Source organism: Miniopterus natalensis, chromosome 2 (assembly GCF_054644295.1).
Source record: "Miniopterus natalensis isolate mMinNat1 chromosome 2, mMinNat1.hap1, whole genome shotgun sequence".
Taxonomy (NCBI): domain Eukaryota; kingdom Metazoa; phylum Chordata; class Mammalia; order Chiroptera; family Miniopteridae; genus Miniopterus; species Miniopterus natalensis.
This window is the reverse complement of record NC_142082.1, coordinates 131,738,551-131,750,949: the sequence shown is the minus strand read 5'-3', so window position 1 is coordinate 131,750,949 and position 12,399 is coordinate 131,738,551. Positions and strand designations below refer to the sequence as shown.

The following is a 12,399-nucleotide window of genomic DNA, read 5'->3' as shown; positions in this document are numbered from 1 at the left end:
ACTGAGCCACCTGACCGGGGCAGTCCTAGAATAGTTTTCAATAAATGCTCCTGAAACTATTTAAAATAAGAATAACTACAGCACCCTAATGACGTAAATATGTTCATATAAGTTCTTATTATGGGCAGACTAGGAGAAAACATTTGACAAAAATCCTTTAACATGACTTGAATGGATACTTATTAAAAAACAATTAACATGGAACTCTTTTAATTCACATTTAAAAAGCTGTTATTTTTAAAAGGGGGAATTAGACCATTCAACATACCTCGTTTAAGTATTTCCCTGCAAAAAAGGTTTGATAACCACACATTGAACTGAGAATTGCTGGGAAAGTATTTGGTTCTTGGATCTTCTGCCAAGACTTACTACTGCAGTTTCCCTCTAAAGTGTTGTTAACAACGTGATGATTATGTGGGTACTTCCCTGTCAGGATACTGGCACGGCTCGGGCAGCAAAGAGCACTTGGCACATACTACAAAGGAAACAGAAGCATAAAGGACGTTACACAAGAAAGATGGATTTCTCATCATTTCTAAAAAGAATAAAGAAAGCTGCTCAATACTCTAACTTCAAATTTCTAGTTTCCCATGGAATAGAGAGATGTTCTTTACACATGACGCACTTCTGAGCTGCTTTAAGTAACACAGTAGAGACAGTAAAGCTGATAAAACAAACCAAGAGAATAGATTTCTTTTTCAGCTGGTTTCTTTCTGCAGGATAGCCTTATTCTAACCTCACCTCAAATAAATATTTACATGTGAGGAGCACAGCGTGGTGGGAGCTAGGTCTTAACCAATGATAAAGAATACCACTTGAATTTAATGTAGCTGAGAAGTAGGGGCTCATTTTCAGGCTGATCTGCAGCTTTATGTATTTCCTGTATCACTTTATACAAGACAAATTTTTTTCCTACTTTAATTACGTTTCTATTAGCTACTGTCATCAATAGACTTACCCCATTCAACCCAATAATATCTGTGTAACTCTTAACACATATCACCAAGCCATTTTACAGAAGGGTAATACTAGCTTATACTTGCACCAGCAGAGAAGGAAGGCTCAGTCGAGCACACCTTTGCTAAAATTACATTTTATCCCTTTTAAATACTTAGTATTTATTTGGCCTTTCATGTTGGATTTGACATTTTTAAATACTGGTGAGAATGAACATTCTCCACATGCATGGGAACAATTGTGTTTATGTGCATGGCCTGTTCATGTGCTTTGCACATTTTTTCCTCCTGCGTTGTTGGCCTCTTGTTACATAAAATTTGAATTAAGGAAGGATTCAGTCATGTTACAAATACTTCCCATTTTTACTTTTGTCTTTTAATTTTGTTAGATGTTTTACTTTTGTAATTTTCACATTGGCAACTCTTTTAATTCTTTTCCTTTTTTGTTTTGGGAGAATACCACACTGTTTACTGTATCTTCATATTTCATTTTAGTATCCAGTAGAGCAATTTCTTCCTTTAAAAAAATTACGCTAATTGTTCTAACCTACTTGTTATTCCAGATAACTTTGGAATCACTTAATTCAGCATAAAAAAAATCTTATTGGGATTCTGATTAGAATAAATATTTTATTATCTTGTGACTTCCAACAGAAAGTAATGTGTATGTCTTCCTATTATTTTTATTATATCAACTCACAAAGTTCTGTAACTTCATTTACATAGGTCTTAAATAACTATTCCTAGAGTCTGAATTTTCCTGCTATGTGAATGGGATCTTTTCTCCTCTCATATTTCTCTAATTGGTTATATGGATGAAAAATTCAAACAAGTAGAAATAATAATTTTGTCTTTTTCCAATAGTTTTACCTCTTAATTCCATAAGACTTATGCCAACAACTAGACAGTTCAGAACGTTAAGTGCCAAGTATTATGCCTTTGTCTCATCCGTAACAGCAGTGACCCGAGTTTTTCACCTTAACTACAGGTAGGCTATTTGTCTGATGTAATCATTGTAAGGAGGTATTCTTCTGACAGTTTAATAAATTACCAGGGAAGGATGCTAAAATTTCAGAGGCTTTTCAAGCATCTATTGAGATGAACATATAATTTTCCTTCCTTCAACTACCAATTCCACATTGGATAATATAATAACCATCATTATGTAGAACAGTCAGCCCTCTGCATCTGTGGGTTCCACATCCAGATTCAACCAATGGCGGGTTGAAAATGTTGGGGGGGGGGGAGCACAGAGAAGTTACGGTGTTGCTAAAGTGAAGAGTGTAGCTAGGTCTGTGATGTGGTTATATCCATACTGAACATGTACACTTTTTTTTCCTTGTCGTTATTCCCTAAACAATATAGTATAACAGCTATTTACATACCATTTTCATTGTATTACGTATTATAAATAATCCAGAGATAATTTCAAGTATACAGGAGTATGTGCATAGGTTACATGCAAATACTATGCCATTTCACTTAAGGAACTTGAGTATCCACAGATTTGGTATCTCTGGGGATGGGGCTGGTCCTGGACTCAACCCCTCAGATACCAAGGGATGACTGCACTTAGTGTAAGTCAGGCACTGGTACAAGTACTTGCTTTGCATGTATCAATTCACTTAACCTCACAAAAACCCTGAGATAGGTTTTAGTATCCCCATTTACAAATGTGGAAAACAAGGGCCAGAAAGCTTAGTAACTTGCCCAAGGTCACAGAGCTAGAAAAGAGGCAGAGGACATCAGAAACTAGGTAGTCTGGCTCCAGAGTCAGTGCTCTAAAGCACAACACTAGGCTGCTGTTCAATGAATTTCCTCATTTAGTTAGGCTACCACTTACTTGTGTATGTGCATGGTTCTTAAATTTGTTAGTATTTGAGTCTTTGCATCTATGTTTATATACATATATTTATGTTTTATACACACACACACAGTTGTTGTTGGTTTTGTTGCTATCGTTTTTGTCAGGTTTGGCTACCAGGGTTAACTGGGCTTTGTAAAGTGGCCTGCAAGCTTTTACCATGGAACAGTTTACAGAGCATAAATGTTATTTGATGCTTATAATCCATTTTCAAACCTTGAACAGTCAGGTTTGAAATAAAATTCTCTAGTTCTGAGTTGCAGATCAGAACTGGCTTATAAACTGCCTGCAGTTAATTTTCAATTGGTAAGAAGTAGTATTTCAATTAACACAATTTATATCACATTAAATAAAGTCCTTTCTTTAGATCAGGCATGTAACTAGGAAAACACACACACACACACACTACCCAAAAGAGAGTGTTTCTTCTTAGAACATTAACACAGTTACAGTCTAAGAAAATTAAATTAGCTTCCAAACTTACAGCGCTGGAGAAAGTCATCCCCATCTCTCCAATGAGCGCCTTGGTTTTCTTTAGTGGTGTCTGTAAAGCAAATAATTATCTGTTAAACTATTTCTTCCAATAAACAACACACAGACTAAAACTCGTGGGTTTTGCTTCTTATCTCAACCTCTTATTCCAACCAATCAGCTCCATCTGACACTATAAAACAGCCAAGAGCCCTAGCTGGTTCTGCTCAGTGGTTAGAGCATTGCCCGTGGTCGTGGGTTTGATTCCAGCCAAGGGCACATACCTCCAGCCAAGGGCACGTACCTCAGCTGCAGGCTCAGGCCCGGTCAGGGCCAGTGCTAGAAGCAACCAATCGATGTGTCTCTCTCACTTCGATGTTTCTCTCTCTCCCCCTCTTCCACTCTCTCTGAAAAGCAATGGAAAAAATACCCTCATGTGAGGATTTAAAAAAAAAAAAGAAAGAAAGAAACAGCCAAGAGAGTGATTCTGGAGATGAAGCGAACAGGTTTGGTTAGTCGGTTCTTTCCTATGCAAAAGTTCAGGGATTCATAATGCTTGCAGGAAGGGAAGGTTCACAGCTGATGGTATTATTCTAACAATGCTGATTTCAATGTAAGGAAACTTTGTGGTCTTATCTCATTTGTCACCATCCCCCTTATGAGATAGGGCAGAACTATCTCCATTAATTAATCTTTAGAAGCAGGATGTGGGAAATCATATAAAAGGGAAGTCTTCTACCATTTTAAAAAAATCCTCATTCAAGGATATGTTGTTGTTTTTAATCCTAACCTGAGGATATTTTTTTCCATTGCTTTTAGAGAAAGGGGAGGGGAGGGAGGAAGAAGAGAGGAAGAGAGGCTGGGGGAAAACATCAATGTGAGAGAGACGCATCAGTTGGTTGCCTCCCCTGTGAGCCCTGACCAGGGCAGGGGATTGAACCTGAAACCCAGGTTTGTGCCCTTCACCAGGAATCAACTCTGAGACCCTCTGGTGCTCAAGCAGACACTCTGACCACACTGGCCAGGGCGATGTTGATTTTTTTTTTTTTTTGAAGGAGAGAGGAACAGCGATTGGCTGTCTTCTGTACATACCCCGACTGGAGATCAAACCTGCAACCTAGGTATGTGCCCTGACCAGGAAATGAACCCGCAACCTTTCGATGTACAGGACAATGCCAACTGAGCCACCCCGCCAGGGCGAGCCTTCCACCTTTTAAAGTGGTTATAACACTTAAGTTCTGAATGCCAGCACGGCTCTGAGGTGCAGAGACTAACTAAAATATCAGATGTTCAGTGGTGGAGCTCAGATGCACACTTCTTGACTATGAACTCACGGCCCTCTGCACTAGATGAATCACCACCTCAGGTATGTACTTGAACCAGGTGGGAAACAGGCATACAAGCAAAAGATTGGTCAGAAATTAGTTTGTTTATATCCTTGCTTTTTATCTTTTGCTCAAAATCTAAGACTCTGACAAGTATAGAGAATAATTAATATCAAATCCTAGAGTGGGGATAAAAGTATGATGATAGTTAAATACAAATAAAAAGGAACATAAATCTGAATAATCTTTATTCATAGCAAGAGAGAACCACTGAAGAGGATCATTTTAGGCGTATTATGAGAATCAGTTCATGATGAATGCAGCTTTACATGTATTTTGTTGTATAATAGTTCCGTAAGGATAATCCACGTATATAATTGTGTTAACAAGAGCCTCATTTTCAATACTGTATAAATTACTTTTCCCCATTGTTTTACATAGATAGTAGAAACCCTAAGGAACCCATAAGCGCAAAAGGATGAGAATTCTAACTTATTCAAGAAGAGCTTTGATAATTTCATGAGTAGATAAATAATAGGTCCCCAGGAAATGCTAGAGACATATAAGGTCTTTGGTAACCTTCAGAAGCAATGTCACCAGCCATAATCTCCCATAAAACATCACTGGGTGTTACCCTCAAGTACAGAACACTGGGCAGAATAAAACATTAGTTGGATGAAGAATCTGAGTTACAATGAGGATACAGGGAAGGGAAATAAGAATGCAAAGTGTAAGTGAGGAAAAGGACCATGTGAGTTAATTATATTGGACTTAATCACCAAATTGATAAATATGCAAAGTTACTGACGACTATCTGATTTATAGTAAGACTATACTGTGTGATTACGAAACATCTGTTAGACACTTAATTTGTGCCAGGCACTGGTCTTGGCAATGGTGGACAAAAGACAGAAGGTCCCTGCCTTGAAGATCTTGTACTCTTGGGGACTTAAACCACTAGCAGGTAAACAAACAATCATTTTGGGTGGTGATAAGTGCTATGAACAGAATAAACCTGGATGGTGTGCTTACAGCTGGTAGGAGAAAAGGTGGAAAATACTTTAGCTGGTAGGTCAGGAAAGGCCTCTTTCAGGAGGTAACCAATACTGAGAGTCACGTGATGAGGAGTCAGCCACACAAAGGTCCTGGGTAAGACGCTTATAGGCTGAGTGGATAGTAAGTACAAAGGCTGCCAGAGAAGGAAAGAGGCACATGTGAGGGACAGGAGGAAGGCCAGTGTGGCAGATGCAGTGCAGTCAGTAAAGGGGGGAGTGGGATGAGACAGAGGATTGATGCAGGGCTGCGCAGGAATCCAGAGTTTAGTATAAAACATTTATATTAATAACCATAATCTTTAGACTACTCATAGTAGTACAAGTGGTAAGCATAAAATCTGTGCTTAATCAAATAAATCCCAAGCAAGAACACTGTACTGAAAATGTGTATGTGTGTCCGTGCTAATCTGAATGCTAACATGGACCCTACCCTTAAGATCTAAGCAAAGATGGTGGCTGGTGAGGTTAAGACCATACAACATTCTCTGTGAAGCAGCCAATCTTATACTTACATATGGGTAAATGTGTTACTTTATTCATCTAAAGCAAAGTCCCTTCCATAAAAGTCCTAAGGAGTCATTTACTTTCCTAGCTCCTGTGCATACCTGCTCTGAAATACAGTTTTGACAATTCTGATAATTCTACAGCTAACTTTTCCCTTTCCAATAGAAAACCACTTTGCTTTAAGCAAAGCAAAGACATGATGCATTCTTTCCCTACATTTTATTACACTCCTTCCCTCACTTCTTTGAAATTTTAACCAAATGTCACTTTTCTAGAGTGAATAATTTTAAAAAGAGCATCCTGTGCATCTGTGAAGAACAGTATGTCCATCACACCATAATCACATTCAAATAAAATCAAGAAATTGAGCCCTGGCTGGTGTGGCTCAGTTGGTTGTTGGACTGACGGGTGGTGGGTGTGATTCACAGTCAGGGCACATGCCCAAGTTGTGGGTTCAATCCACAGTTGGGGCAGGTACCAGACGGCAAATGATCGATGTTCTTCTTTCACATCGGTATTTCTCTCTCTCTTCCTTCCCCTCTCTCTAAAATCAATAAGCATGTCCTCAGGTGAGGATTAAAAAAATAATAAATCAAGAAATCAATAGAAACAGTTCCCTGGGCAAAAAAACACGAAAAATGGAATCCCACAGATGATACCAGCAACAAATATAGTGAAATGCTAAAGACGATGCTACCACATAAAAAGACTGTTTCAAAGAAGATAGATTCCACATTAAACCACAATCATACAAGTGTTCTAATCCTTTCAATTGAGTTAGTCTGGGGGATTGACTACTGTTTATTTTGCCAACTATGGTGGCAATTTATAATCATTTTTTGGTCACAGACCTCCCTCTCGCCACAAAAATGAAGATAATATACACAAAACATTTATTACATGTAAATTACAGAGTTCCATGACCCCCACTGGTGCTCCTGAATGTTAGCTGAAAGATCTCTGAGCTATAGTATAAGTTAACTATGCAGCTGTGGGTATGTGGGATGACATCTATCAGTCAGTATTATCACAGCTGAACAGGAGAAAAAGCATAAGACACCAGGTTTTGTCCCTCATTAGCTATATGAATCTTGACCAAGTTACTTAACCCCCACTAAACTTACTTTCCTCTTATTTAAGATAAGGACAATACCTATAGCAGAGGACTCCTATGATGAACTGAAGCACAAATATAAAACACCTCACACTCTGGCTCCAAGTAGAATCTCAAATGCTGTTATTGTCTTAGCTCTTCCCCTTCAGGTCCTGTTAGACAACTTGTCATAAAATAGTCTGGAAAAGCCTACAAGAGAAGCAAGAATTCTCCAGTGTTGGAGCATTAAATTCGACTTGTTCCCTCCACTCAATTTTGGCTCTTCTCTCCAGTACAAACTAACACCTATAAAAAAGAATCTGCTGTAGTTTAAAGAAGCAAATATGATTAACATGCTAAGGGGAAGAGACCTCAAATATGTATACACAGACCACATCTGTGGTCTATGAACATGGAAGAAACTGAATTCTGAACACCACACCTTATACTTATGTGATGAATTTTGTTTTCAACAAAGATGTGAAGGCTTTCCTTTTAATTATGCTTTAGTCACTAAACTATTATTAATTTTTGATAGAAGTGGCTTGCCTTTTCTGGATAAAATACTTTTCAAGGACACAAAATACATTTTTCTTTTTTTTGAAACAAGGACTTTTGTGAGGAGCTAGGTGTTGGAGTGGTGGAAAAAACAAAGTAAAATCCAGGAGGGCAATTAAGTCTAGACTCTTCAATGTCAACGTGGCTGAGTAGGAATTAAAAGGCAACGAGGGATGTGTGAAGGGAAGTATGGAGTTAAAATGCAAGCATCTTAAACATCAGCTAGTAAAGACTCTCATACTCTTAAACATGGGCCTGAATTAAGAAGTATTTTAATTCACAACCCAGAAATACATACATATGGATATGCTTACCTTTACCAAATGTACCACACAGACATTTCCTATTCTACTCTATTCCACAGGGAAGTGACAATGCTGGTAGTTACTAAACTGATTTCACAACACACTTATGGGCTGAAATCTGCAGGATGAAGGACACTGACCTAGGGTGTTACCACACAGTAAAAGTTAGGAACCGCTTGCCTGAGTGTTTTCATAATCTCGGCATTTTGCTGAAAGCAAAAAGAGAACTGAAAGGAAGAAAAGCAACAAAGCACTTGTTCTTAAAAAGAGGAATCGCATACCCAGGATCAGAGCACGAGTTAGGATTTTGACCCGACGGCCTCAACTCTATGTGCCTTGGACAAGCCACTCTCATCATGAGTAGGGGGGTTGGGTGGATACTCCTGTGGGTCATAAACTTCAAGACTAGCACACAGAAGCAAAATTAACTCTGGGAAAGAATGGGGTCTCATGACAACACCCACGTGATATCACATGGAACACCGACGGTACCGAATGCATCAGCCAGGTGTTCAATTAGGCTAATTGGATTTTCTTGATGATTGTGAGGCAAAGCACACCCTGAATAAATAGTTCGACGGCCTACCTACCGGATTAGTTCATTTCAGCACTTATTTTATAAATATCAGGCACAGGCACTGTAGCCAGGGACAAAGGCAGAGGCGGCCTTGGTCCTCACTCGGGGCTGTACTTGTCTTCTAATCCAAACGATAATCAAGGCTCGGGTACCCTCAGCCAACACCTGCTCCTCGTTGGCTCAGCCCGTCCCTAACTCGCGTCCACCTGGGTATCTCGAGCTACGACCGAACTCAAACTCTGCGGTAGTAGGGTCCAGACCAGAAGCTCTGCGCAGCGCGCGTGTGTCAGCCCAGAAGTCACCGGAGCACGAAGAGGAAACAGAGTCCTGCGGCGCCCGACCTGCGGAAACGGCCCCGCGCCGCAAAGGCAAACCTACCCCGGGTCGGGGAGTCGGGGTGGGGGCGGGAAAAGAGGGCAAGGCACCAGGGAGTCCGCTGCAGAGACAGAGGGGTGGGGCAGAGAGAGAGAGAGGAGTTACCATGCCGCCGAGCACTTCGTCCTGGTCGTCGGTGAGGAGCAGCACCACATTGGGCCTCCGAGAGCCCGCCGCCGCCCGGGAGCCCCCCAGGCAGCAGCCCAGCAGGAGGAGCAGCGGCAGCAGCGCTGGGCTGCAGGGGAGCAGGTGGCGGCGGTTGTGCCGCCGGGGCCCACCTGGGGCCAGAGGCAGAAGCCGCATGGCGGACAGGGCTCCGGGGAGCCCCCGGGACGATGTGGGGGGGGCGCGCAGGTGGCTGAGGGGCGACAGGCCGAGGCGCCGCAGGAAGAAAACGCGGTAGGGCGAAAGCCGGGAGCTGGGGTCAGGCGTTTTCTCCCCAGGCGCGGTCACGTGAGCCGGGGGGGGCGGAGCACGCGGCGCGGTCACGTGAGGGGCGGCCGCGGGGGGAGGGGCTGCGTGCGGAAAGGGGGCGGACCCGGAAGCGGGCCCCGGCTGTGAGGGACTCGCCGAGAGCGACCCGCGCGGCCTCCGGCTCGGCGCGGCCGGCTCTGCTGGGACCGGTTTCTGCGCGCTCAGTGCGAAACGTAGAACGGAGCGAGGAGGAGATGCGGGGGAGGGACAGAAAGGAGGACGCTACCTGCCGGATTGTACGACCAGCTGGTGGGCAAAGTCTGGGCTTGACCACATCTAATCCCCAAGACAAAGAACGCGAATTTAATCGGTTTTCATTTTCTTTGAAACTTAGCTCGTAAATTTGGTGCTGGATTCCAAGACAGCGCTCTCAACTCCAGGCCTGGTTATGTTATTCCTCAGCTGTCCATGGCGGTTTCAAGCAAACCAACAATTTAGGGTATCCTGACAGCCTTAATATTCCTCGGTGAATTTTTGAATATTTACCCTAATATTTCTTGTGACTTTTTAAAAAAAATTCTCACCAGAGGATATGTTTATTGATTTCATAGAGAGGAAAGGGGGGAGAGAGAGAGAGAGAAACATTGACGGGTTGGTTTGGGTCGGGTTGGGTTCCCCCCCCCCCAAACCTAGGCATGTGCCCTGACAGGGAATGGAACCCGCGACCTCTGAACCTGCCCGAGGAGGGGGTGACGCTTCATCCAACGCAGCCACACTGCCAGGGCATCTTGGTGCATTTTTAAAAGCCCTCTTAGATGTTTGAGAATGCCTACATGGAACAAAACCAAAATCCATGAAACATGGTTACCCGACCTCTTAATCTTTAGGGAAAAACTTCCTTTAAACTAGAGCTCCAAAAATTGCGGCGGTGGCTCTGGAGCAGCTCTACCCTGCCCCTGAGCGGAAGTGCATGAAAACGGAACTCCCCGGGCAGGCTGAGCTGTCGATCAAGCCTTATTCCCAGCTCAGAGCCATAGGCTGTGCCTCCTCGCTCCTCACGAAGTGTATTATTCTCCAAGCTGGATCATCCAACACACAAAGTCTATGAAAACTTGTGAAAGCACTACACTATAAGGTAAAAATAATTGTGGAAGTACTTTACAATGTCGTATACACAACTGTAAGTGTTAGGCAAAAGGAGTGTTGCCCCAGTTTTCTACCTGGTGGCACATTCTGAACCAGGGATCCAGAAAGAGCGTCCCATGTAGAACAAAGTTGAGTTGAGGGGACAGAGATTAAGTTTAGGGGAGGCTGAGGCAGCTGGAAGTTGTGCGGCAAAGTTCAAAAGAGGAGGAAGCTATCTGTAGGTGAAAAGCTCCAAAATCTGCATAGATATCCTTTTGAGACTTTGTTGAGCACTAAGGTGTGCATTCATTGGATGAAGGCATCATAAGGTAAGACAATGAATAAGGAGATGTAATAATTCTCAAAGGAGGTGGAGATGCTTGAGAACCAGCCAGAAGGGAAAGTCTTTCTTAATCACAAGGGGCATTCCGTTGAGAACTCAGAGAAGTTATACCTTAGTAGTAAAGCTAAGCTATCATAAATGAAAAGAACTGTATACTTACGATAACAAAGTTTACAAGTCTCAAAATACCAAGCTGACCTACAAGAAACATAATTTGCCTGCTCAAACAGGGTCCCCACTCTTTAAGGGAAGACTACGAAATCCAAATACCCAACATTGTGAAATTCATAATGTCCTGCATCCAATAGAAAAATAACTATACAGGCCCCCAAACAGGAAAATATGACCAATAAACCAGGAGAAAAATCAGTCAATAGAAACAGATAGTAAATGACAGAGATGAGGGAATTAACAAATCAAGGTGTTAAAACACCTACTATAACTATGTGTTTAAACAGTGATTGTGTTCAAGTAGCCCTTATTTTACTTAATAATGATTATAAAGCACAAGAGTAGTGATGCTGGCAATTCAGATATGCCAAAGAGAAGCCTTAAAATGCTTCTGTTAAGTGAACAGGAATGTATATAGGAGAAAAAATAGTATATATATTGTATACTATCCACAGTGTCAGACATCCACTGGGGGTCTTGGAACATGTCTTTCACCCCCCTCCACAAGGAGAGGACTACTGTACTGAGTGTCATGAAAGGCTGCCAGTTCTTTTTTGTTTGTTTTTTTAAAATATATCTTTATTGATTTCAGAGAGAGGAAGGGAGATGGAGAGAGAGAGAGAGAAACATCAATGATCAGAGTTGTCACTGATTGGCTGCCTCCTGCACACCCTCAACTAGGGATGGAGCCTGCAACCCAGCATGTGCCCTGACAGGGAATCGAACCTAGATCTCTTGGATCCTAGGTTGATGCTTAACCACTGAGCCACACCTGGCTGGGCAATGCTGCCCGTTTTGAGTGGCACCTGGAGGAGAAAAGCACTCAGTAGCAGACAGGCTGGATACATAATCGGTGGGGTCCAATATGAAGTAAAAATGTAGGGCCCTTTGTTAAAAAAAAAAAAAAAAGGCAGGAAAAAAAATGCCACTGAAGGCACTAAAATATAAAGCCTTTAAAAAAATATATTACTTACAAAAAGCAATGAGGGTTATAGTGATACATGAATAACACCATAATCTTACAAAGTACAAAAAATATTGTGTTATAATTTATATAATACAATAAATAATGATGCCTTATTAATGTGATATCTTGATTAATTATATGATTTTTCTGGCTTGCTTTCCTGAAAATTTATTTCTTAAGCCATCAAAATGTATACTTTCAGTGACTTCATTTATTTATTTATTTATCCTCACCCAGGAATATGTTTATTGATTTGTGAGAGAGAGAGAGAGAGAAACATCAATCAGTTGCCTCCC

General features: G+C 41.6%; 1 protein-coding gene across 1 annotated transcript in view; it reads right to left on the bottom strand.

Moving 5' to 3' along the window:
* Positions 1-9,481, bottom strand: part of GNS (glucosamine (N-acetyl)-6-sulfatase) — a 42,653-nt gene extending 33,172 nt beyond the window's left edge. The window contains exons 1-3 of the mRNA XM_016199712.2: positions 9,189-9,481; positions 3,305-3,364; positions 269-475 (exon numbers count right to left, since the gene is read on the bottom strand). Of these exons, the coding sequence (XP_016055198.1) occupies positions 269-475; positions 3,305-3,364; positions 9,189-9,386 (465 nt within the window). The 5' untranslated portion in view covers positions 9,387-9,481. The remainder of the gene's footprint in view (positions 1-268; positions 476-3,304; positions 3,365-9,188) is intronic.
* Positions 9,482-12,399: the final 2,918 nt, after the last annotated feature.